Source organism: Lissotriton helveticus, chromosome 5_1 (genome assembly GCF_964261635.1).
Source record: "Lissotriton helveticus chromosome 5_1, aLisHel1.1, whole genome shotgun sequence".
NCBI lineage: Eukaryota > Metazoa > Chordata > Amphibia > Caudata > Salamandridae > Lissotriton > Lissotriton helveticus.
Window position 1 is genome coordinate 2,032,686,623 of NC_136065.1, and position 25,843 is coordinate 2,032,712,465.

Here is a 25,843-nt window from a genome sequence, read left to right on the forward strand (position 1 = left end):
CTTGTGTACACATATTGGTTTTTGTGCAATATCAGGTTTGATGTCCTGTGTCTTTTTTCATTTAACTCACAAACCTCCCTCATTCAGCACCTCACCCCTACCGTCTATAATTACTTATTTGTGACGAGCAGCAATGTTTGTCGTCACCCCCCTTGTGTGTTCACTGTGCTGTTACTGAAGCGTCTGTCTGCCATTTAAATGGCCTATTTAAGGGAAAGTATCAATTAACAAAGAGCACTTACATAAAATCCCTGAGTTGTTAATTAGGTCTCGCCTGTCGATGCGCATGCGCATCGAGCAAGCGAGACTATAGGGGCTCATCGACTCTTTATCTAACTTGCAAGGAATCGTGGCGATTCCTTGCAGTGCCCGTGACTTTTAAGCTCAATGCGCATGTGCATTGAGCTTAAAAGCGCGTGCACAGCCGCCCGCATTCCTCCGACACCTTTGAAGTGAAGCTTAGCTTCACTTCAAAGGCCCGGCTTCTTCACACCCACATGCCGCTCTGCCCCGCTCCGCCCCCTCCCCTGAGTCATCCTGCCTGCCCAGACTTCTCCTCCCCCCTACTTACATCCCGCTTTCACTTGTTTTTTGTTCCGACTCGACGTTCCCCCCGCCCCCTCCCGCCACGCAATGCCGAGAGCTTGTTTGTTTTAACCAACAGCACCGAGCAGTGTCCCTTTTTTGTTTGTAAATACCTGATCTACGGCCTAACGATTTTCATGCCTACTTTTCACAAATGCTATATTTCTTTGTAGTCTTCCCGAATATAAATATATGAAAAAAGAAAAAGAATCTCATCCCTCCAATGCATGTGAACGGTGGTAGGGATCGCAGCGATGTTTCTTTCAATGTTTCCCTCGTTGGTGTTTTCAAAAGCTCGTCAGCGGTGCCTTTGTCTGATAAGCAGCTGTTAATGATCACAGAGAAAACCCAGCGATCACGTGACTGTGGCAGATCATTAAGCGGCGTTGCCTTTAGCTCCGCAGTTTAGCCTCTCATCAGTGATGCTCCGAAAACATCTTCGTACTCCACAAAACACACAGTGGGGCTTGAAGTACCACCCGTACTGTAAATAACATAAAACGTGCAAGTGTCTTTCAAGCGACGAGAACCGAAGTTAGCATTGCCACAAAGACAGCCTTCCTTAAAATGATCCAAGCCAGTCCACTACAATGCTGCCGGGTCATAGGTCACCACTATTCAAAGCCCGGTATGTATGCTAGTTTAGTACGCAGATTAAAGCTTGCGATTTGCTCGGTTGGCTGGCCCTCGGCTCCCGTTTCCCACCAGTACCGCTAACCAAAAGGCTCCCCACTGAGTCGCTCTCCTTTTTCGAGGGTCATTGTTTCTGTTACACATACCGTGAATACGTTGAAACACACAAACATGGTAGATATGTTTACTGACCACGAGCAGTTAGAAATAATTTTGCAGAGACCAAGCCTAACGCATTGTGCATGAGAATCACGTAAACTGGGCTAAGAATCAGCTGTCACGCCGAGAAAGTCATTGCAACACACAAAGAACCCTTGAAATACAGTCGCAATGAAACTGAATACAGCATGTTGGCAGGCAGAAGGGCTCATTACTCAGTGTAAAGGCTAATATTACAACCAATCAGAGTGGGCTATGACTTTTGGTAAACGTGCTCTTTCGGGACGTTTCCAGGCTCGACGTCATGGGCAGCTGTCGCTCAGGACAAGGGGCTTGAGTTGTCGGAACTGATGCAGCTCGACCGAGGGTGGCGGGGAAGGGAGGACAGTATAACTTCTCTGCCGCGGGCCATGCACACTGCAACCAGTCCGCTCCCGGTGAGAGAGACTCGGCCTAACACGTGGCTCCAGCAATGCCCTGGATCATATCTGTTACTTCTGAATGCTTTGTTTCACTTTAAGATAACACAATTTGCCTCTACATGGACATCTGAGAAAATGTTTTTAAACATGAACTTTGGCGACCTTCAATAACAACTGCCATAAGTGAATCATATGCAGTGACATGCACCAGAGTCCAGGCGGCACCTCGGCGGCAGTAGTGTGGCGAGGATGCCATGCCCCCTGATACAAGACAGGCAAACAACACCCCTTTGACTGCTGTTCGTGTTGTAAAACAGCAATTATCTGGGTTTGGGTTAGCTCCTCAGGGCTCTGGACCCTGGTGCCACTGCCCCAGCTGTACCAATGGTAGTTACGTCCCTGATGAGCAGCACCCTTGCCCAGGCCAACATTTACTCAGGTTATGTTTCTCCACTATTTTTGTAAGCAGTAAGTTTACTTTTATTACATCTTTGACGGTATTTTAAACTTGCCTTGATTTAATCATTTCATTGATGCCCCTCCTTCTCTTGCCATTAATGTAAAATTTTGTGTGCCATCGCCCCCTGTGACATAATCATATTATGCTAATCAATTCTCGCTCCTACATATTCTCCAAGCTTGTTTTAAGAGCTTCCATTTGCTCCCAGAGACTTTGTGCGCGCGCGCCGCGCTCTCCCTCTGTTGCCACGGGCATTAAACTCACCAGGCATCCCACCCCCTCCCTCTCCATATGGCCGCTCGAGTTCACTTCGGAGTGCTCTCCCCGATAGGCTCTTCCCCACTGCCCCATTTGTCTGTGCCTCGCATCAGACTTCAAAGGCTGCCGCTCCTCCGCATGACTTCCACTGTACCCTCCCTCTTGCTTCAGGCTCCCTGACCCCACCTTGCTTCCCCCACATGCGGTTCTTGTCTTGATTCTGCCCCACCCATTGACCCCCGATAAAAGCTCCTTAATAACTACCGCACGCCCAGATATCTTTATCTGAGACAGTCCTTCTCCTGGACGACCTCATCCCCCCAACCCAGTCCCCTCCCTCCTTTACCCTGTAATCAGACCCTTTGCTATCTCTACCTCAGCTACGTAAATTGCTGCCCCTGGCGCGCTTTTTCCACCTTCTAACCCTAGTCAGCGTGTAAGTGTTTGCTATTTTGATTTACCAGCCTATCCCAGAAGGCTCGTCCCCTCCACTGAGACCCTGCCCACTGTTACCTGCTTCTTCCACCCCTACGTGCTCCCCGACAACCCCCCCCCCCCCAGCCAGCATTCCTATACCGCCATTCAACCTCCCGCTGTCCGGGACACAATCACCTTACAGGTCCCCCCCCTTGCTCCCGAGCATTGCGACACTCCCTCACTCATCCAAATTGGAGCCCCACACCCCTCCGCCCCGTGAAACCGCACACCCTCTGCCCGGTTAACCCAGGTCACTCCATCCATGCCACCTCTGAAGGTGACAATCTGCTCGGCAATACCTGCACCCATCACCCTCAGCCCTCCCCACATCCTCCCTTGCAATACCCCCTTCATCCCTCCCAGACAGCGCCTGCATGTCTCTCGAGTGCCCGGAGACACTGTACCCAACTGGCCTCTGAAGGATAAAGGCATTGGCATGATGACTACCCCCTCCCCCCCCTGCCGCAACGGTCCCCTCTGTCTACAGCATCGCCTCCCCATCCGTCCTGCCGCCAGACCCCTTGCTATCTCCTCCCCAGCTGTCCAACTTATTGCCCCTCCCCCACCGCACACCCAGGTGCGCCTCCGTCCCAACCCCCAATCCGTCTCCTCCATCCTAACCACGAACCTCCAGTGGCAAAACAGCAGAAATGCAGCGCTCCCCCTAACTCAGCAATGAAAACTCCTCGCTGCCTCCTCCCCAGGCTGCCTAAACATGGTGTCGTCCCCCCTTGCACCCTTCCACATGAGCCCCAGGACGATAAACCACACCTAGACCCAAACCCAACCCCACCCCCTCCAAAGACGGCAGCTCCGAACCTAAGCCTCACATCCCCCCAAACCCCACCATCCCCCCACTGTCCTGTTACACCACACCCTATGCTCCTGAACCCCATCTCAGCAGCTGCAACACCGTCCTCCTGTCCGTCTGTACTTTTTTCAAGCCCACAAAAAGATGTTAATATTTCACTTCTGTTCTTGGGTTTTCGTCTCAATAAAATACACTGAACATAATCTTCACAAAAGTTAATTACAAAAACTTACGCTAGTGCCATTATAAAATACAATAACTTTTTTTTAAGTATTAATTATAAAAAAAATAAAAGCCATTGTTATGTGTATTAACAATACATCTAAGTCATGTAAATACAACACATATTGCATTACAAATGCTATAGGTGTCACATTTGCGAAAGTTATAACTATTGGCATTGTAAATGACAAAGCTATTCATTTCGCTATTTTCAAAACCAACACATAAATAAAAAATGTGTCATTTACAATACCAATAGCTCAAACTTTCCTAATGCGAGACCTATTGCATTGGAAATGCTTGTTCTGGTAGTAGCTGCCACATTGGCTTTGAGATTGTGAGTTCCCCTGACAGAGATCTAAATTGCTTCATCTAAGGACAACAGCGAATGAAAAACATCTGGGAAGGCTGTCTGTTCCATATGTAATTTTACCCTAATTACCATTCCCTTTTATAAGCGGGGCATGCATGCTGTAGCATGGCAATGTATGCGGACTACGTGCTCATACTTTTCACTGCTATTCCAATCAACATAATTTTACTCCACGCCACAGACTTCCATGTCACACAATTCAACTCTGCACGTTTCAATTCCAAACCACATAATTCAACTCAACAATAAAATTACAGACCACACCACATACATCCAATCTACACCACAGAATTCCACATCATGCCACAGAATCCAACACTCCACCTAATTTAACTCAACTACACACCACTCCACAACACAAAATAGCGATCCACATAATTACAGTCCCATCCCGAACAGTCACACTCAATCACACTCCACAACATTCCAGTGAACTCAATACCACATAACTGCTATCCACATTTCCACTGCACACAATGCCACATAATTCCACTACACAAATCCCTTCACAGCACACAATAACTAATTCCGCTCCACTCCACATACATCCACTCCACTCCAAACCAAAACATATGGGTCAAAGACATTGTCATTTACAATGCCAATACCTCTAACTCTCACAAATGCGAGACCTATTGCATTGCAAATGCTTGTTGTATGTGGGGACCAGAGACGCGGAATCTGGGCAGCGCCGTTGTCCCACGCGACTGAAGGATTTAAGTATCTAGGAGTCTCACCGCGGCCCACGACATCGTGGACACATAATATTACCCCACTACTCCTAGCCTTTCGCGAAGAAACTATGATATGGTCACAGCTGCCGCTGTCCTTGTATTGTCGATCTGCAATTTTTAAGATGGTTTCCCTTCCTCGGTTACTGTTTGGATGCAAAACTTTCTGTATAATATCCCTCGCACATGGTTTGCCCAAATCAATGCAGTCCTTAACAAGTTCTTATGGCAGGGAGGCGCTATCTGAGTAGCGCTGCGTACCTGCGCACATTCGACATACTGTGGAGGCATTGCAGCAGCAGATGCATACGCACACTATGCAATCCTCCCATGTGTTAGTCATTAATGAGTGGTGGGATAGTCCTCAAACTGACCCGGCCTATGCCGTCGAACGTCTGGTCATGGGGGGCATCTCCCTACAGAAACTCCTCTACAGCCAAATTAACCTCGATTTTCTCCCTTCCGCCAGCAGAATGGTCATTCAACTCTGGGCATATACTGTTAAAAACATAGGCTGGTCGGGGCTCCTGACAAACGACCTAGCTAAGGCAAGGCACATACCTAAGCCCCGTCACCGAACTCTCTGGCTTTCACAAAGAGAACGTCCTCAGGATTTCCCCACTAGGAGATATCATGCAGAGTCTCACCCTCAAATCATTTCAACAACTACAAAACAAATTTCAGCTGCATAAACCGCAGTTTTACAAATACTTGCAGCTGAGACATGCCCTGACCCCCTTGGTTCATCCGTTGGACGAACTACCAGAATTTCTCGCCCTGGATGGTCGTCTACTAATGGGTGAACTGGGGGTACACAAGATACAACAAATATATCGGACCTTGCCTACCCACACCCGAACCACACTGCACAAGACCACGGAGGCATATGCGACAGATATGCCAACCATGACGGACGAAGATTAGACTGAGGGCCTTGCCAGTCCACGAGGCTCTGTTGTCTCCTCTTGATACTGCATTATTCAGTTTAAATATCTTCACCAAGCATATTTCACCCATTCCCGTCTGTGGAGAATGGGTGTCATACAGTCCCCCATGTGTCTCAGGTGTGGGGACGCAGAGGGCACTTTTACGGTCTGGAGTTGCGAGGCACTACAGGCTTATAGGCGGAAAATCTAGTCCTGCCTGAGCGGTGTCTTGTCCTGGACCTCCCACCCTACCCTAGGCTGTTCTTGCTGTATAGTACAGAGGAGATTGGTGGGAACCGCTACAAACAACACTTACTGTTTCTGGGCATCACACTTGACAAAAGGGACATCGCCCAGGCGTGGAAGGTGACCTCGGCGCCAAAAGTGGGTGGGTGGAAGAAGGCTATGGACAGATGTGTGGGGGCGAGATTGCTGTCTATCAGGCATGGGGCAGCCTGCAAAACCACAGGAAGATTTGGTCCGGCTGGGCGACATATCGGGGTATTGACCTACCCTCTCTGCCACAAACTGACCCTCCTTAAATTTGCCTGGCCCTAATTACTGAAATATCTAAGATGAGTAACTCTGTGGTCAATACATATAAACCTAGTCATTTGTATTTGAGGTAGTTTTGTGATGATCTGTGCTACATTTCAGTTGTTAGGCCAGCTGTATGGAAGGCCAGTTTTAGGAGTTTTTTTCATAAATAAGGTACTTTCTACATTGAACTGTATTAACCCCTTCGACGCTCATGACGAGCTGGGCTCGTCATGCAGTAGCCTCCTGCTACGCTGATGACGAGCCCAGCTCGTCATGTAAAGTGGTATCTGTAGAATCCCAGCACAGGAGAAAAATCCCCATAGCGTTCAAGGTGTTAACAATGTATGCTTAGGGAACTGCCCACCCTGTATCTTGGAAAATTAATAAAATTTGTTATGAAAAACAAATACTCAAGTAAACGTTTGGAGGCATGAGCCTCAAACGCTACAATGTTATCGTATGGGGGAAAACCACACATAGCAAACTGGTACTTGTGATTGGCTTTCTGAGGTGCCCTTTGGGACTTAAGGTGCTAGAGGGCCAAGGCCCAAAGTACCATTAGCAGGTTCCGGTTACCTGACCTGGTGTACCTGGGTGCAAATGTACTCTATGGGATGGTAGTCTCAAGCTCTACATTGTAGACCTAAAGAGGACTTGGGGCAAGCACAATTGAACCCAAATAGGGGCTCAAATTGTGGAGATCCTTAGGCCCAGGGGACACAGTCAGAGGACGTGGACCCAGGCTTGGCAGGGCGGGTGTAGAGGGTCTTGGCTGGCTGGCCACTGGAGATCAAGGCTCTCACGGTTGCCGATCACCTGTTGAGGAGGGTAAAACCAAACAGCAGGGAACCTCTAGTCATGGGTCTTGTCTGTAAGGAATGTCCCTTGATGTCAGGAGTGCCTCCAAAGCAGTGGTGTCTGGGCTGGATGGGGAACAAGCCTTGGTTGGTGTAAGTGCCCCGCTACTTAGGATATTGATGCAGGGAAGCTCCTGGAGGGTCCACCGTCTCAAAACTGGACAGAGAGACAGGGCTAACCTACAGCCACAAAGACCTCCTACGGTGATGCTCCCTTGGTGGGATATCTGGCCATCAACATGGTGAGCCGGGCAGATGCTGTTGGTGTCTACAAATGCAGGGGGATGGCTCCTGCACCCCAATGAAGATGCTAACTGTTTGTTGAAGTGCTGGACAGGCCTTTAAGTGTGTGGGAGGATGCCCTGCTGCAGGACAAGTCTGGTCTTTGGAATTTTTAAGGATCAAGCGACAAGGCAGGGTTTGGCGCAAGTTTCTGTTCCTGTCCTTGGTTCTCACTGTATCTGCTCTTCTTAGTCCTCTTCCATACCCAGGAAGTAGAATCTGATGACCTGGTGTCGGGGACCCATAAACACTCAATTTAGCGGTGTTTAAGGGAGTTGATGGTAGTAGCCAATGGGTTAATTTCCACTAGAGCGACTACGGCCCCCTACATGCTCACTTCCTGTGGGGAGTGGACATCAACCTAACCCAATAGTCCCTATTTCACCAAAAATCAAGATGGTGAAACTCTTCTTTGGCTGTTCAATTCAGGAATCTACCTTAGGGGTGTGGCTAGCCTATTATTATTATTATTAAGTAATTTTGTAAAGTGTGCAGCGAAGGGGCGTCCCAGCGCTAGCGGAAAAAAAGCGGAAGTAGCAAAGCAATTATCTGGGGAACAAAAATGTTTTAATGGCCTTACGGAAGGGGAACAAACCATCCAAACGGCGGACCTGAGCAGGAAGGGAGTTCCACAACCTCGCGGCCAGAAGGCCGAAGGACCTCCCCCCGGCTCTAGCACGTTTCGCACGAGGGACCACAGCCAACAGCTGCTCCGCCAAACGTAGTTGGCGGTTGGGAACGTATGGGGTCAGCAGTCTGGATAACATTTCTGGGGAAGAAAATGTGAAGATTTTAAACGCTAGGCACAGTGATTTAAATTCAATCCTTTTTTTCACGGGCAACCAATGGAGTCGCCTAATGGTGCCCGATGTAGAACAGAATCTAGGGAGCCTAAGCAGGACCCGCGCCGCCGCATTTTGAACTCTCTGCAAGCGGAGCACATCCACCTTATTAGCCCCTAACAAAAGAGAATTTGCGTAGTCAATGCGCGACAGGATAGTAGCCTGAACAATCAATTGGCATGTAGCAGGATCAAAAAATCCCAGGATGGGCCTAAGGCCACGTAGGAGACCGAAACAAGTGCCGGCCACCTTTTTTGTGTGTCCCTGGAACCCAAGAGTGGAATCAAGCCAGATCCCCAGATTTGTTATCGCTGGCTTGGGGATTGGGGCATTACCCATGGATGTCGGCCACCACTGAGTGCTCCAAAGGTCCTTGTTTCTACCCACCAACAGCACCTCAGATTTGCTAGCATTAAGTTGTAAACAGTTGGTGGTCATCCACTTGGCAATCGCCTCAAGCCCAGTCCGAAACTGCACAGAGCCCTATCCAAAATAGTCCGCAGATGTTCACATACCGCCAGGAGTGCGGTCTCTGTACTATGTCCGGGGCGGAAGATGGGTGCAACACGCCTCCTGAATATCTAATTTTATGGCTGGTCTTGTGCCACATAGTCCCAGGGCAGGCGATGGTGTTCCCCCGGTCTGGGGGAAAGGTTGAGTCTCATATTTCAGGAGGTTTGTGACCAGCTGTCTAGGATTTAGCATCTACTAAATTGAAATATAGCAATGTTTCACCATTAAAAACAAGTTGTAACTAAAATGCTGCTGATTACCCAGGGAATTAGAAGGGGACAACAGAGTATTACAGCAAGAGTTGTCCTTGTCTCCTGTGATTCAGTCCGATCTCAAGGTGTCCTTGGTTAAAGACCCTTTAACAGACTACCGCTGGTGAAATGGCACATTGCAATTATAATGCTAAATCCGTGGAGACCCACAGTTGAAAGTTGGATTAAAGATGGAATGGAATGGTCGCAGGCAAAAGAGGTCAGACTAAAACTTGTACAAACAGACGAAAAACTGCCAGATGACCAGTGAACCTGGAAAATGTTATTGAGAGACTCAATATACCCAGATGAGCTTTCTCTCCTATTTTGCAGGTATGCAACCAGTCCTTTGAGTTCGGTATGGTACCTTTCAGCTGGAAAAAAGCAATTGTCACCCCCTCTTGCAAAAATAGTCATCTGACTCATCCGTGCTAAGTAACTAAAGGTCCATCTTGCCCCTCTCTTTCCCCGTGACGATCCTGGAATGATATGTCAGTAGGAAATTATCGCAATATCTAGAATCTCACTCTTTCCTTGAGGATGAACAATTTGGTTTCCAACATAGACATAGCACAGGATCAGCCTTACTCGTTGCCTTGGAGTAGCTACGGATGCAAGTGGGCAGTCCTGATCATGATTGACTTGTCAGCTGACTTTGACATGGTTGACCACAAAGTTCTTCTTTCCAGACTAACCGCACTTGGAATTGGGGGCACAGCATTGAAGTGGATGGAGTCTCACCTATCGGACAGATGTCAGACTGTTGTCCTGCCTTCCTATTGTTCTGAATCCAAAAATCTATGACAGGTAGTGCCACAGGGCTCAGCACTGGGCCCTAGTTTGTTGAATATCTATATGAGGTCACTCATCACTTCGATAAAGGGGCATAACATTAGGTTGGTCAACTATCTCGATGACACTCAGCTGATTCTATCCTTTAATAACAATCAAGAGGAGACAGTAACAGCATGCCAGAAAGGCATGCTGGATGTTGTCAGATGGATGAATGCAAATTCACTAAAACTAAATGGGGATAAAACTGAATTCCTCTGTTGTTCGGCTAGCAAGATTCCCTTTAATCTGACCTTTAACCTCTGGCCCCTCTCATCAGGAGACAAACTGATACAATTAGATACAGTTCAGAACGTGGGGCTCATGTTTAATAACAAGTAATCCCTGGAACATCACGCTAGAAAAGTAGCAGGCAAATGTTTTTCACGTTTACATAGCCTTAGAAAAGTGATACTTTTGGTGACCACTCAAGCTAAATCACTTGTAGTGTGCAGCGTTATACATAGCTGTTTAGACTATTGTAATGCCTTGCTACTTGGAGCCCCTAACTACTTGCTCAGTAGACTCTATATTGTACAAGTGTCATCAGTCACACTTGCCTTAAACAGACCTTGCAGATCATCAGCTTTGAATGTCATGAAGGAATTGCACTGGCTACCTCTGAAGCCGAGAATCTTATTGACAGCCATGTGCATTGTGTTCAAGACATTACAAGGCATTGGCCCAGCACCCCTGCAACGAAGACTGAAGGGATATAGTCCATGGTGATATCTTCGCTTTATTACTGCAAAGTTAGTGTGTATTAATACATTTCGGAAGGCCAGATATGGGAGAGGTGTGGCGCCGCGGCCAGGGCGACTGACGCTGGAATCTGGGGACCACGGTTCGATCCCCGGCTCCGGCGGCAGGTTAGCCCAGCACCATGTGACTCTGGGCAATAGCTCGCTTAATCTTCCCGACGGCCCCCAGCGCCTAGAGACCCTTACGGGTGATTGTGCGCTTTACAAATGTGGACTTTATCTTTATATGGGGGCCGGGCAATCTCAGTCAAAGCAGCCCAACTGTGGAACAAACTGCTGCCATTTCTCAGATCCTCAACTGATCTCAACATTTCAGGAAAGCTCTGAAGATATGACTTTTTCCTAAATAGTTCTTGCCTTTTTTTCCCATTGATGGTTATATGTTGGTAGCCGGTACCTATCTACATGCATCTCAGCACCATGATACCAATTTTGGTGACAGTTTGTGCTTTATAAATCAAACAATCAATCGGGGTTTGTATAACACGCTACTCACCCATGGGGGTAAATAAAATGTGGCAACGTGCCCTTTTCCTCAGGGCATTCCTCACCAGGAACGGTGGTGCAAAGCGGCATGAAGTGGGGGTCAGAATCCTCGTCGCCAATGTAATGTTGTGGGTCCTAGGTTCACATGCTAGATAATGACTGACACAGACACGGGTGTGAATGGTAGATTACTGGCCACGAGCTTGAGCGCTCAGGCGCCTTTATCAACATGGTCACCTGACTGGTGACGCCTGTGTTGGATGGGTGTGGGGTGGGAGTAAAGGCTAGCCCTCAGAGATTGGCTGGTAAACTGGTACGTGCTAGAACACACATATGTGTCCAGCAGGACAATACAGTGTGAGGGGTAAAGAAATGTATTGCATGGTGTGTTGGGAACACTATGCGATGGCGCAGCTAGAAAGAGAAGGTGTTTGACGAGAGGGAAAGGCTGTTGCTAACAAGCACTGGCAAAGCCAATAAGTCTAGTATTTGCAAGTGTTTTCTTTAGCCATGTTGTACAGCAGTGCAATCGCAGTACGACATGGAAGGACCTAAAGGGAAAAAAGCGCTATGAAGCGTCCACTGACCGCGTCGTAGCACTTTTTATTTTATTTTTTCAGCAAAGCTACAGCTACACACCGTGGCTAAAATACATTAACAAAGACAGTAGCTCTTGCAAAAGCGAGACCTATTGGTTTTACCAATGCTTGTTTTTCTGTAGGCACGGGGAAATTAAGCGATTTGCCTAGAATCACAAGATACTGAGCCAACGCTGAGACTCGAACCTAGTACCCCCGTACGAAAGGTATGTAGAATACAGGACCTCTTCACTAGGCCCAGATCAAATTAGGAGCGATATGAGACTAGGGTTTGCTTCAGACTAATCAGCATGGTGATTTCCGATATTTTATCTCAGCTGCTGCCACTGCTAGTCTGAAGGGAGTCACGCCCATCTCAGCTGCTGGCACGCCCAGTCTACAAGAGTCACGCCCATCTCAGCAGCAGGAACTCAAAGCCCAAATGGAGTCACGCCTAACTGAGCTGCAGGGACCAGTTCAGACAGAGTTAAATCTATCTCAGCTGCAGTAACTCACGGCACAGTGGGAGACACGCCTATGTGAACTGCAAACCCAACCCAGCTCATTAGCATGTGTCCTAAGGCTCCCGTGTTGTGTGGAAAGAAGAGTAGACAGAGACACGCCCACTTCACAGACTGAGAAACGAAAGTTCACAACTTCCCCGCAGGATAATGGCTGCTGCGAACCATCTCCAGGGTCTGAAGGAAGAAGCCACTTGCTCCATATGCCTGGAATATTTCACAGAGCCCGTGTCTGTGAAGTGTGGCCATGTCTTCTGTCTGTCCTGTATCACTCGGTGCTGGGAGGGGCTGCAGACAGACTTCCATTGCCCTGAGTGCAGAGAAACATCTCTGAACAAAACCTTAAGACCCATTAGACATTTGGGAAATATGGTGGAGCTGCTGAAACAGCTTCACATCCTGAGTGCGACTTCCCAGGATGAGAATTATGAGAACCTGTGTACAGAACACGAAGAGAAACTGAAACTGTTCTGTGAAGATGACCAGGAGCCCATCTGTGTGATCTGTCGAGAGTCCAAAAACCACAAGGCTCACTCTGCGCGCCCCATTCGGGAGGCTGCCCAGGAGTACAAGGTGAGTGTGCGATGGGCGTGGACAGAGGTGTGAATGCCACAGCCCTATGATGTATGGGAGGGGACTCACAGGGCCCCCATTACATAGGCCGCCGAGGAGTATAAGGTGCGTTCGGTACAGGTGCGTGATTTGGGCACTAATCTCCTGGAAGCTGAACAGTGTCTTTCTGCCACCACCAGGCGCGCAAAGCCCATAGGGCTTCAGTCGTCCTTCTCTCCCCCCCGTCCCCCTGTCCCCCCACCCCCGTGTGTCTCAGCCCAGGCTGCTGGGGGCTCGGTTGGGCAGTGTCCGGAGTCTATCTCCGGCACCCCTGAGATTTCCACTGGTCTTAGAAGACCATTTACCTGTTTACATGCCTTTGTAAACTAGTTATCTAGGCTTAGTTTTTTTATGGTTCCAGTACCCCATGGGCCCCACTCTGCCTATTCCTTACATTTTTGTTTTACAACTACTGCTGTAGAGTTAAAATGCATTTCATGAAAAGGGATATAAAGTAGTTGCCAATAGAAAAATGGCAGCCATGTGTTGTTTAAAGAGCCTGCAAAGACTTCGTCTTGACACTAAATAGGGTTATAAATAAAAAAAAAAGTATGTATTCATTTCTAATGTGACTTTTCTGTATTTGTTCCCTCAAATTATCAGCCAAGATCATTCAGGCAGCCCTAGAACACAAAGTGCTTTCTAGTTATATTTACTTTTTTGAAGTATGCACAAATAAATGCGGCTTTAGGTGACTGCTTCAGAACTGAGTGTGAATAAACTATGCGTAGCGATATAAAAAAATTACATGTTTGTCAGAAAGGTGTTAAAGAGAGATGAAGTGCATTGTTGGTGAGTGGTAGTTAGGGAATTCGTGGAGAAGGAGGAAATGGGGGAGAGGGCACCGTGTGCGACCAGGGCTAGTCCTGGCTGGGAGTGTTAGCACCCCTTGAAGTTTGGGAATGGTTGCCCCACAGGCCACCACTGTGCGTCCCAAAAATGATGAAGAGGGAGAAGTATTTTATCTGTGGGAAAAAAAAATTCCGTGAGAGGGAAAAAAGACGCCTTGGCTAAAATGCAGTGACATTTCCCCAAAGCAGTTCTACAGAAAGTGAACTTTACCTTGCTTGAATCACTTGAAATTTACTCGAATAGAAATCCTCTAAACCTTTCCAGGAGTACTCTTGTAAACATGTTACTGGAAGGATTCCAAGGGTGCACTTGGAAAGATTTGACTTCCTGATCATTGGAAGTTTGCACCATTGTGAGGGTGTATACCTGTATGTGCAGTTTTACAAATATTTTAGCTTAAACCACCTGGTCTATAATGCTTGTGAACTTACACATGTGGAAAAGTCTGCATACCGGACGGCATTTCTGCCTGAGTGAATGTAGACAGGTCAGGTTCCAGGATTCTGGACCTGGAGGGCTACGAAGAAGCCTGGGTGGGCCCTGACGATACATGGGGGAAGTGAGCAAAACTCACCTTTTGTGATGTGCTGCTTAAACTGACACAATCTCTCAATATGGGCGTGTCTACGAAGCAAAAGTAGCATATCTTAGTGATGTGACTCTTCTGTGAGTGACCTATGGTCCTACGTTGCAACCAGTTGTCTGTCTTTGACTTGAAGCTACCTTCTGACGGGAGCTTGCCTTCACTATCTTTAGTTGTAGAGTAGTTCTGTACCCTACCCCGCTGTGAATGGTTGATGAGTGTGGTCACATCCGCCTCCCTCCTCACTGAACTCCATTCCATCCACACGGCAGGCTAGTCAGAAGGGTGTGTGGGACCCTGCTGAAGGACTGCTTGCAGGAGATTGTTTTGGTCTGTTGTAATGTGTTAGGCTCACCAACACGTAGGGGGTTGGCTTTTCAGTCTGGAGAAGGGTTGGAACACAAGTTCGTAAGACTTTAACCGCTGCCTGGTAGTATCCGAGACCTATGCCTGGGCATACCAGTTGGGTGTCAAACTGACTTATACAAAACAAACGATAGATGGAATGCTTGCATTAAACCCAGCTACGGTAATCACTCTGGCTGCATACCAGTCCATCATTATTTTGCACAACATGCCTCAACAATTTGGACCCAGCCATATGCTAATCAGTTTTGGCCCTACTCCAGTGGGTCCTTGGTACGCATGCACACTGTTCCACTGGAATAAACCTATACCCAACTGATGAGCCCTACAAGCCCGGAAAAATTATAAAAAGTTTGCCAAACCTGCAGGTGTAATGACTTGAATAAACTACTCCCTGCAACTGCAATATTCTCAAATTATGTGTTACTAGGAAAATATTTTATTTCACCGTCACTTTTTTCTTCATTATCTCATATGAGAGCACCTTAAACTATGTGAGTTCAGTCTGTGTGCTCTATAAAAAATTATTTTGTTTGATTTATTAGACAACTTTTTCTCCATGGATTGTACATATAGGGTACGCATGGTCCCTGCCTTGCACCTTAGTTCACAAATAGGATCGTTATACAGGCAGGGGCTGGAATGTTTTTTAATTCATGTTTAAAAACTCACTTTTAATAATATTACTAAAGCATGATATGGTAGCGCACTGTCATTTAAGGGCAGCACGTTTTCCATTGAAACGTCTATAAACTGACATGCAGTTATACGAGTAAACGTATATAGCGCACAAATAATGTGTGGAAATCTGATTTCAGCAAGTATTTATAATTTACACATCACCAAGGGTTTTGATTTGTTTTGTTTCTATTCAATTTTTGTTTCCATTGCACTTCAGAATTACCAAACAATTTGATGTCCTAACTGCTATTTGTACAGTTTATTTACAAGCTTTTTAAATGTTGTGTGTTACGAAACAAACTAAGGGGTCAATTAGGATGGCGGACGGATCGCCACTGCCATGCAGGTGGTGGCGATCCGTCCGCCATCCCTGCCCGTCCGCCACCTTTCTTCCCCCCGCCATATTACGATGGCAGGGGGGACCGTGGCGGAGGGGAAGACCGTCCGCTTCTTTTCCGCCGCGGGTGCCTTGCGACCGTGGCGGAAAAGCTCTAATATGGTGGCAGTGTCTATCAGACACCGCCAGCCATATTAGGATGTGCTGGGGGATATGCCTTTCCGTGGCGGCAATGCCGCAACGAAAAGGCATACAGTTCCTGCTTTGGGGGCTCGGGCCCCCAGGTTGAAGGGGGGGTGGGGGGTGCACATGGGGGGTACCTATGGTACCCCCCTGCAGTTGCATGCACAATGCGGCAGGCACCGCGCGGTGCCTGCAAATGCATAGCGTGCATTTTTTACTTTACGGCGGATGCTGCATAAAGCAGCACCCGCCGCAATGGTAAATATACGGGATGTGACCGCCAGGGTGGCGGTCACATCCTAATTCCTACGGAGGGACCGCCGCTGCCCCAGCGGACGGTCCCTCCACTTCGGGGGTGGCGGACGGACACGGGTCCGTCCGCCATCGTAATCGACCCCTAACATTCTATAGCCTTCCATGTCACACTCCTTTGTCAGATCATTCACTTTACAACATTTTCTAACTTTTCAATCAGAGAAAGAAGAGAAAACATCAATCTCCAGGATGAAATAAGCAACTGTTTGTGAGAAGACATAAGCTGAAATTTGACCTCAGACTTTGATTGCACAGCAAATGAGATGAGATCACTACACTGGCTAACAGTTGAAAAAGGATTATATTTAAATCTCAATGCTTAGCATTTGAGGCATTCCACGTTGTTGGTCCTCAATACCTGAAGCAACATCTGATCTGGTATTTATCCTCCAGAAATGAAAGATTTTCACAGAGCAAACTTTTACACACACCCATATTCAAGAAAGGTCGCTGGGGTGGCAGAAGTTTAATCTCATGGACAGTTAAAACACGGAACTCTCTCCCGGCGGATATAAAAAACAGACCAACGCTGCGATCTTTTAGAAAGTTACTAAAAACATGTCTCTTTGCCAACTAAAATTATGTTTATTACTTCTTCATTGGCAACCTTTCCGGGTCTCTCTGGGACTAGCACCCAGACGCCCTTGAGCTTTTGTGTGCTATATACATTTTCTAATCAAATCGGATAAAACAAGATTTAAAGACCTCTTTATTGCTCATTCACTTTCTGAATGAACAGAACACCTATTCTTTGCCAACGAGGAGCTCTCTTGCCAGAAAGGACCAGTAGGCCCTTAAAAGATCAAACCTTGATAAAAATCTGACTCAGCATAGCGAGTGGACGAGTGGATTGTTTCATGGCATTCCTGAAGAAGGGTAAAACTGGTCTTGGGTTACTTATGTTTTTTTAAAAACTTTAAGAGTTTTTCGACAAGATAATACAAAGCATAGTACCCAAATTATGGGCATGTAGTACAACAGTCCCTCAGTATAGGCCTGGGGGGTGGGGGGGGCAAGGCAGTGCGAATACCAGCAGGTATAGCAGTCAAGGCATAACGTTTGAAGGCAGAGCAAGCACAGGAAACAAAACAACAGTGACAGGTAGAGCATTCAAGAGTACATAGCTTTGTGGTTAATGAGTCACAGCCGTATGTAGGGGAGACTAGCCCTAGGAGTCAGTATCGACATTCAACAGGTAGTCCCTGAGTAGTTGCCAAATCTCTTTTCGCTATGAGGTAGGTGGTTGTAGCGTGGCATACACTTAACTAGTGGAGCCGAATACCACTGTCCCAAGGGTTGCTTATGTTTTGGTACATGTTGTGTCTCTATAGATTGAACAGTAGGTCAGCCTTATGACACTTGGAGTCCACATCTTTGTCTGGGGTACAAGTGGGAGAGCAAGTCCAGTCCTCTAGGCACTTTTAAGGTCACAGGCAGCAGTCAAGTCCTCTTCTGTTCTTCCACAGGTCCAGAAAGTCTTCAGAGGAGGGTACTAGGGATGCCACCTTTATGCCTGGCAGCAGCCTGTGGGTGGGAGAACTTCTGGCACTCCCTAAGCAATGGGGTGAAGGTTCCTGGGCGTGACCGTACTCACTTTTGCAGAAGTTCCTATGTGCCCTACTGCAGACAATCTCACAGTGTACCTCTCTACCTAAAACAAAGATGGCAAAATATTTATTTCCCTGTGCAGAACTCTTGTGCTCACATCAGAGATGCGGCCATAGAAATCGCCAGCCCCTCCTCTGTGGTCAGTCTAAACTAGTTCTGGGGGTAGTTCTCCTCCTCTCTGATTGGTGCCTGCTCTTCTGTGGGGGCAAACGAAGGGGTTAAGGTCTTATGTCAGCTGACAGTTGGTTATAATAGTGGAGGCCTCTTTGAAGTAAATCTAGTTCCAGCCCTTAGGCCATCCTGTCAAGAGGACACAAGATCTCTCCACGTCCAAGTCCTCTTGCCTAGATGAGTGTTGGAGCTCATGATGGTCCGCCAGTCTTTATAGCAAAACCAACCTGACTAATGAATTAAGCTTGTATTAACTATATTAAAGTACAATAATACATTTGTAGCAGTTACCTACCCGGCGATAACACTCTTAAATAATATTATATTGTATTGGAGCACGGAAGGATGTTGTCTTTGTTTTGATCCTCTATGGGAAGTATTTCCATGTCGTGCATGATGACCACTGAAGAGCGGTTATCAGCATGGTGAATGATGAAGTGTGAGAGACAGACACTCCGCTTTATGTTTATTATTATACTGGTAGCTTTGAACAGGTCTGTGGGTGCATTTATTGTATTTCATTATGCTATAGTATGCTTAGCTACTTACTGTTCTCTTGTATCCCAAAGCTTTCCTATGAAGCAGCCAACTTTGTAACATTGAATATTGTTTTTGGGGCCTTTTTACTGTAAGGACATGTAAAAGTTTAATGTTACTCATGTTCTAGTTTTAAATGCCATATATTTGGCATTCAGGCATTAATGCATGCGTAGGGATGAGTTATTAATATTTAAAACGATTGTTTTGACCTGTCAAAAGGGGTAATTTTGGCAGGTCGAATTTGCAGTTTAAAACTGCAACAGCCAGGCTACAAATAGCAGGCCTGCAGTTATGTTAGCACTGTCACTGCTCTGGGTGACACAATGGATGCTGCAGGCTACTAGTGAATCTTAAGGCTGTGAGTACATTTTGCACTATATATTAGGATCTTATAGGTAAGTTAAATATATCAATTATGGGTATGCCAGTTTTATCATGTTCAAAGGGAGAGCACAGGCACTTTACCACTGTTTAGCAGGAGGAAAGTGCAAAGAGTTCTACTGCCACCTAAAACAGCCAGGCAAAACTCTGGGTACACCACGCAAAAGATGGTAATTTCAAACAGTTCTGTCTTATTGTGAATTGTGTGTATTTAAAAATGTAAAAAATAAGTATACAGTTCTAAATACAGAAAGGCAATATGCAAACTATTGGAATGTTTAACAAAAAAATTAGCAGCACGTAAGAGGGCTGGAAGTAGAAAGAAAGATAACGAAGTGTCCACACAATGTGACAATAGTGAGAAGGGGTAAACATTCAAGGATAATCCCCAAACTGTTCTGTTTCAGATATTTAGCACTTGGTTCGTAAATTGCAAATCTCTATTGATAGCTTCTTTGACGCTACAATAGATTTCACTGCCACCATTTTCACAACAAACAGAGCAAGAGTGCCTTTAACTTGTGCCTCTGTTGTCTTGACCGTACCTTTAAAGGACCTGCTTTGAGTCTCCTGCTTTTAATGGTGTATCTGAAGTAAACACACCAGAGTCCACACTTATCCACTCTGGTCTCATTTATAAACCTCTGTTTCTGATGAATCCACATCCTTTGTGGCCTGCCTTTTGCCTTGTCTTTGGCCTGCTGTCCGCTCCATACGGATGACTTTTTGAAAGGTTCTCAAAATGTGACGTAAATGCTGTATCATGTTGGTCGTGTCCAATTATAGCACAGATGAAGTTCATGCCTTTTCAGATCATTACCATATTGGCCACAACTCAACCCTCCCTCAGATCTACGTTGTATGCCAGTAAAAGCCTCAATGTATTACCAGATCTAGCTAGTCTGGGATCCTAGGTGAGTCTGCACGTGTCTAAGTATGTATGGACTCAGGGTGGTATGCACTGAGTCATAAACAGTCAGGAGTGTGTGTTGAAATTGTGTAAATAGTCCACTATCCGCATAAAGGTATGTGCTTGTTTTTTCACCATATGTGTATATAGGAGTGTGTGCTTTGGGAGTGTATGTTTATACAATTGTGAACGTGTCAGTACTGCCATAGGCATACGTCTCAACGCTGTGAGGTTTTATAAGAATTTGTCTAATGATTATGGATGTAATCCACAATACGTTTAGTGTAGTTCTAGCTCTTTTTGTTTAACATGAGGTGTCTTAAAAGGCTCCTGCCCTCGGATGTCAATGCTGTTCGATCTCAGGCCCCCCCAATGACACTCATACCCGGAGCTGGGGTTTCACACGTCTTTATTCTTTTCTCTCCTACCCCGAACTGTTTCCTGTTTGCCTTGTCCCTCCCTATCCGCTTCCGCCTGCCCTGTACGCAGACGGGTTCAGGCGGACGACACGACACCTCCCCCCCCTTTATACAATAATGCTTACTGTCTCTCAGAGTTCTTCAATGAGTCGAGTGGGTCGTTTGATCATTCTTCTGGGGCGACAGCTTCGTGCTTGATCAGGAGTAGGACCGTCTCGTGCGTCCTCTAGCCTCACTGACTTAGGACGTGCTCCATCACTTTTTTCTCTGTGGCTCGACGAGTCCGTGCTGGACCCACTGTCTTAAGAACGAACATGGGCTGATGAGTGATCTCTCTTGAAATGGGATATGTTTAGAGTTATCCTTCCTCCTTCCGACTCTACGGTGATCATAGTCCCCTTTTGACTGGAGACTGGGTGGGCGAGGTATCGGCTGTCTGCTTTGGTCTTGCGGTCTTGCTTCACCAGCACCCAGTCTCCTACATGAATGTCCCTCTGTCGCGCATGCCTGCGCCGATCAGCGTAGTCTTTCATCTTAGCTTTCTTCGCCTGGTCTAGCTTTACCAGGGTGTCCTGATCGGTGGTCACGATTCGGGGTTGCGTGACTGTGTTTGATGTCGGCAGTCTCGTGCGAGGAATTCGCCCGAGCATCAGGGTGGCAGGGCATTGATTCGTGGTGCTGTGCGGAGTGGTCCTGTACGCTCGCAGCACTTCGTTTAGTGCTTGCTGAATGTCACGGTGAGCAAGAGTTCCGCTTGCTGAACTGTTTTCTTAAGAGTTCCCATTAATCGCTCGACCATGCCGTAGGCTTGGGGCCATAGGGGAGTGATTTTCCGATGTTTAAAGTTGAGGTGTTTAGCAAATTCTGTAAATTCGTGGCTGTTGAATGCTGGTCCGTTGTCTGTCTTTACTCCTATAGGTATTCCCCATGCCGCGAATGTCTCATCGATGACGGGAATAACAGCTGACGCTTTCGCGGAGGACACTTGCTGCGCTATAGGGAAGCGGGAGTATTCGTCCATGATGATGAGGATGTACTTGCCTGATTTTAATGGCCCGAAGAAATCAATAGCCACTTTTTGCCATACCCCATCGGGTAGTTCAGACATCTGCAAAGGGGCCGGTTGTTCCTCTCGACCAACGAGCTGACATGAGGCACAGTCTTTGAGTGTGGCTTCCACCATGTGATTGAGGGATGGGAACCAGACACGTTCTTGGAGTGCTTTCTTTGTGGCTACAACTCCTCTGTGCCCGTCATGAGCGAGATTGATGATCCCTTGGCGAAGCCGTTGAGGAATGATTATCCTCCCTCCTCTTAACAGTAGACCATCCGTGCTGATTGATAGTTCTGCCTGAACATGCTTAAATGCCATCAGTTCTTGAGCATCCGCAGACGCATCATGGTGGCTGGTGTCTAGGTGTCTCCAGGAGTTGGCGCGTATTTGACCTATGATGGCCTCAACAGTAGGATCTTGGGCTGAGGCTGCTTGAATGTCTTCCAGGGGCACAGCTTGAGGGCGTGCACTGTCAATGACAAAGTGAAAGTACTCCTCTGCCACCGAGCATCGTTCATGCGTGTGGGATTGCGGATGCCTTGACTTGTAGTGTGCTGGGTTTTCGGCTTTTCCAGGTTTATGAATGATGGTGTAAAAATAGTCTTGTAACCGGAGGCCCCATCTCTCTATTCGTGGAGGCATCTTCGCTCATGGGTTGCCAAAAATGGTGATGAGCGCTTGGTGGTCCGTGATGAGTGTAAAGTGCTTTCCGTATACAAACACATGAAAATGTTCACAGGCCCAGACAACCGCGAGACTTTCCTTCTCGGGCTGAGGGTTACGCCTTCTCTGTATCAGTGAGACTACGGCTGGCGTAAGCGACCACATGCCGTTGATCTGCGTCGCTGTCGTACTGAGCCAGGATGGTACCTAGCCCCACCGGACTGGCGTCCACCGTGATTTCAGTCTTTCGTTTGGTGTCAAAATAGGCAAGATTGATGGCGGTGCTCACAGCGTCCTTGATTGTGTTGAATACGTGTTCGCATGCGGGTGACCACAGAAATTGTTGGCCTTGGCGAGTGAGTTCCCGGAGTGGGTAGCTGATGGTGGCATAGTCTTTAATGTAGCGGGCACAGTAGCTCGCCATTCCCAGGAAGGAGTGGTTGTGGAGTGTCTGCGAGGGCAGACACTTTTTCGGGATCTGGTTTCAGGCCATCTTTGGAGAAAATGTGTCCGTAGAATTTGAGCGTGGACTTGTTGAATTCACACTTGTCCGGATTGAGAGTGAGGTTGGCGTTGAGTAAGGCATGGCACACTCAGTCCAAGGCTTTGTCGTGCTCCACTTGGTTATCCCCAAACACTAGGATGTCGTTGCTGTAATTAAAAGCATTTGGAATGCCCTGAATAACCCTCCGAATGGCCTCTTGAAAGATCTCTGCTGCGAAAGATATTCCGAAGTTTAGGCGTTTATATCGGAATAGACCTTGATGGGTTGTGAAAGTGGTGATATAACGGGATTGCTCTTGTAGTTCCAATTGGTGGTATCCCTTGTTGAGGTCCAGCTTTGAGAACACAGTTGCTCCATTGAGACGAGCAATCATATCCCTGGTATGGGGTCCAGGATGTCTCTCCCTCTCGATGGCCGTGTTCGGGGCAGGCATGTCAACGCAGAGGTGTACTTTATTGTCTTGACCCTTCTTAGGTACTACTACCACCGGAGTGGGCCCTGTGGATCTTTCAGTGATGTCCGTCCGCAGTAGGTCTTGGAGTTCTTTATCCACTGCCTGTTGTAGATGGAATGGTACCTTCCTATGGTGTTGCGCTACCGGGGACACTAGCTCATTAATGTGTAATTTGACCTTGAATTGGTTGAGTTTTCCGAGGCCCTTGAATAGGTTTGGGAATTTGTTGACAATATCCGGGAAATCATCCACTGTGTACAAAAGCTCGACAAGTTTGAGGTGCTCTGCTGTCGGCACACTGAGGAGGCAATCAGCTGCATCGGGACCTTTAATCACATGGATATGTGCTTGGATCAGTCGGTTTTTGTAAGTTAGAGTTGTGCGGAATTGTCCTAGGCAGGGGAGAGGTTTCCTGGACATCCACGTGTAAACTCGAACAGCGGCGGGTTCTAATTTTGGCTGGGGCTTCATACTGTTATATTCCATGGCACAGATGTAGTTTAAAGATGCTCCTGAGTCTAAGACAAATTTGGCCGGGTGACTTCCTATTTGAATGTTCAGCCGTGGGTATTTTTTTAGTCTGTCGGGATCAGACACCATGCATACATATTCGTCACTGTCTTGTGACACAGGCGTGGGAGAGGACGATTCCTGGGACGTTGACCTCTGAGATTTACGTGAAACAGTTGAGTGAGTGCATGACCTCGACGAGCTAGAGGAGCGACTTTTCCTTCCTCTTACTGCTCTGGCGTGATGGCAGGTTCCTGAACTCGACTTGGCTATCCTTGTTTCCGACCAGCGCGTTTGGCAGGTTGCTTCAAAGTGATTTTCTCTCCCACATCGGTGGCACTTTTGTCCTTAGGCAGGACATTGTCCCGAGTGTCGGTAGTCTTGACCGCATCTGTAGCATTTTGAGGCGGGCCTATTTGTGTGATAACTTCGGGCTCCATTGTGTGATGAAGTCGCTCGAGTCTTCTGCGTTGATCTTTCTGATTTGCGGCGGTCTAGATAACGCTTCGAGTCCATGTGTGATTGCATTCGTAAGGCTTGTTCTTTTTTCTAGGACTTGCTAGCTTCCATTCTCTTAGCATGGTCTTCTGCTTGATCGTTGATATGCGTGAGTTCTTTGATCTCTTCAAGCGTGTAATGTTTCTTTAGCAGTCTGCGGCGTAGTGATTCCGATTGGCATCCCTCAATAATGCGCAGTCATAGGGAGTCTTCCGTGTTAAACGCGTCAAACTCGCAATACCGTGCTAGGCACCGAATGCGAGCGATGAAGTCGCACATTGGTTCGTCCTTTTCTTGGGAAGCAAGGTTGAACGTGTACCACTCGTAGTCTACGTTTTCTCTGTGTAGGAACTTCCGATCCAGGGCTCCTTTCACATCCTCATATGACATGGCAGTGGCGGCGGGTAATTCTTTGATGATCCGCGCAATGTCCTTTCCTATCAGATTTCGCATCGCTATGAGCTTCTGCTTGGAAACTTGCACCTGGGACCCTGTCATAAAGTCCTCAAAATCTTCTGCCCAGCTCTTCCATTTCGGCCCCATGCTGTTTGCAGACGTTGGTTCTAGGGGCTCAGGCGGGAGTAGGTAAGACACTCCCATCATCATCGTGCGCGGTTGCGGAACTTGCAGGGTGGACCCCGTGGCTTCTGAGCGTGAAGTATCAGGTTCACCAGGCATCTTGAGTGCATATATGGGTTCAATTGGCCTTGTAACGCCTTATTTTTATGAATTTCAGGTTTCTATGAGATTCTTTGCACTTGCCTGACCTCAAGATGGCCGCCGTAGCAGGAGCCAATGTAGTCCTATGCCCAGCTCCTGACTTCTAAATGGCCGCCGATGGGGACACAGGTTTTCTTTTGCCCAAAGACTGCTTTTACTTCTGGCAGTTATTCTAGCAAGGGTAGTCGCTGCTCAGACGCACCCTTTTGCACGCTGCTGATTCGTTGCTGCTGGCACCCCTGTGGCTCACAGTTTTTGCACTCTTTCGGCGTCTCAGGTAGGCCTCTGGGCGTAGGTAGACACACGCTGCAGTTACAGCGAGGGTCAAAGCGGTGGATCAGCAGATCCCACCCTTGTCGCCAGTGTTCGATCTCAGGCCCCCCCAATGACACTCATACCCGGAGCTGGGGTTTCACACGTCTTTATTCTTTTCTCTCCTACCCCGAACTGTTTCCTGTTTGCCTTGTCCCTCCCTATCCGCTTCCGCCTGCCCTGTACGCAGACGGGGTCAGGCGGACGACACGACAAATGCTATCTCCATTTCCAGAATTTCCTGAAAGGTCTATGGATAATCATGGAGCTGAAATCTTTCAAACCATAACAATTGTAAAATTAAACCAGCCCTTCATCTGATATGAGTTAGTCTTTGCTTAAGGGGTCTTTTTGCAACTTGTAGTTCACAGGTTCAAACACTGGCTGAGTTAACTTTGCCTTTCATCCCTACCAGATATATAAAATCAACATTAAATAATAGGTCTATTCGATAATGGTAGCTTAGATACAAAGATGGTAAAGTTTACAAACACTTGATGGGGTTGCATAGACGGGATTATAGTCCACGTATTATGTTTTTGACAACTACAATATCCATTTCAAATTTTTGTTAGTTTTTTATTTTATTTTGTAAATCATGAAAAAGAGCAAAAACGAGCATCCAATAGAAATGAGAAAACAGCGCTTTA

At 47.2% G+C, this 25,843-nt stretch overlaps 1 protein-coding gene across 1 annotated transcript in view; it reads left to right on the forward strand.

Moving 5' to 3' along the window:
* Window positions 1-12,551: 12,551 nt before the first annotated feature.
* LOC144756213 (E3 ubiquitin-protein ligase TRIM39-like) overlaps window positions 12,552-25,843 on the forward strand; it is a 173,202-nt gene continuing 159,910 nt past the window's right edge. The window contains exon 1 of the mRNA XM_078645825.1: window positions 12,552-13,092. Within this exon, the coding sequence (XP_078501951.1) occupies window positions 12,670-13,092 (423 nt within the window). The 5' untranslated portion in view covers window positions 12,552-12,669. The remainder of the gene's footprint in view (window positions 13,093-25,843) is intronic.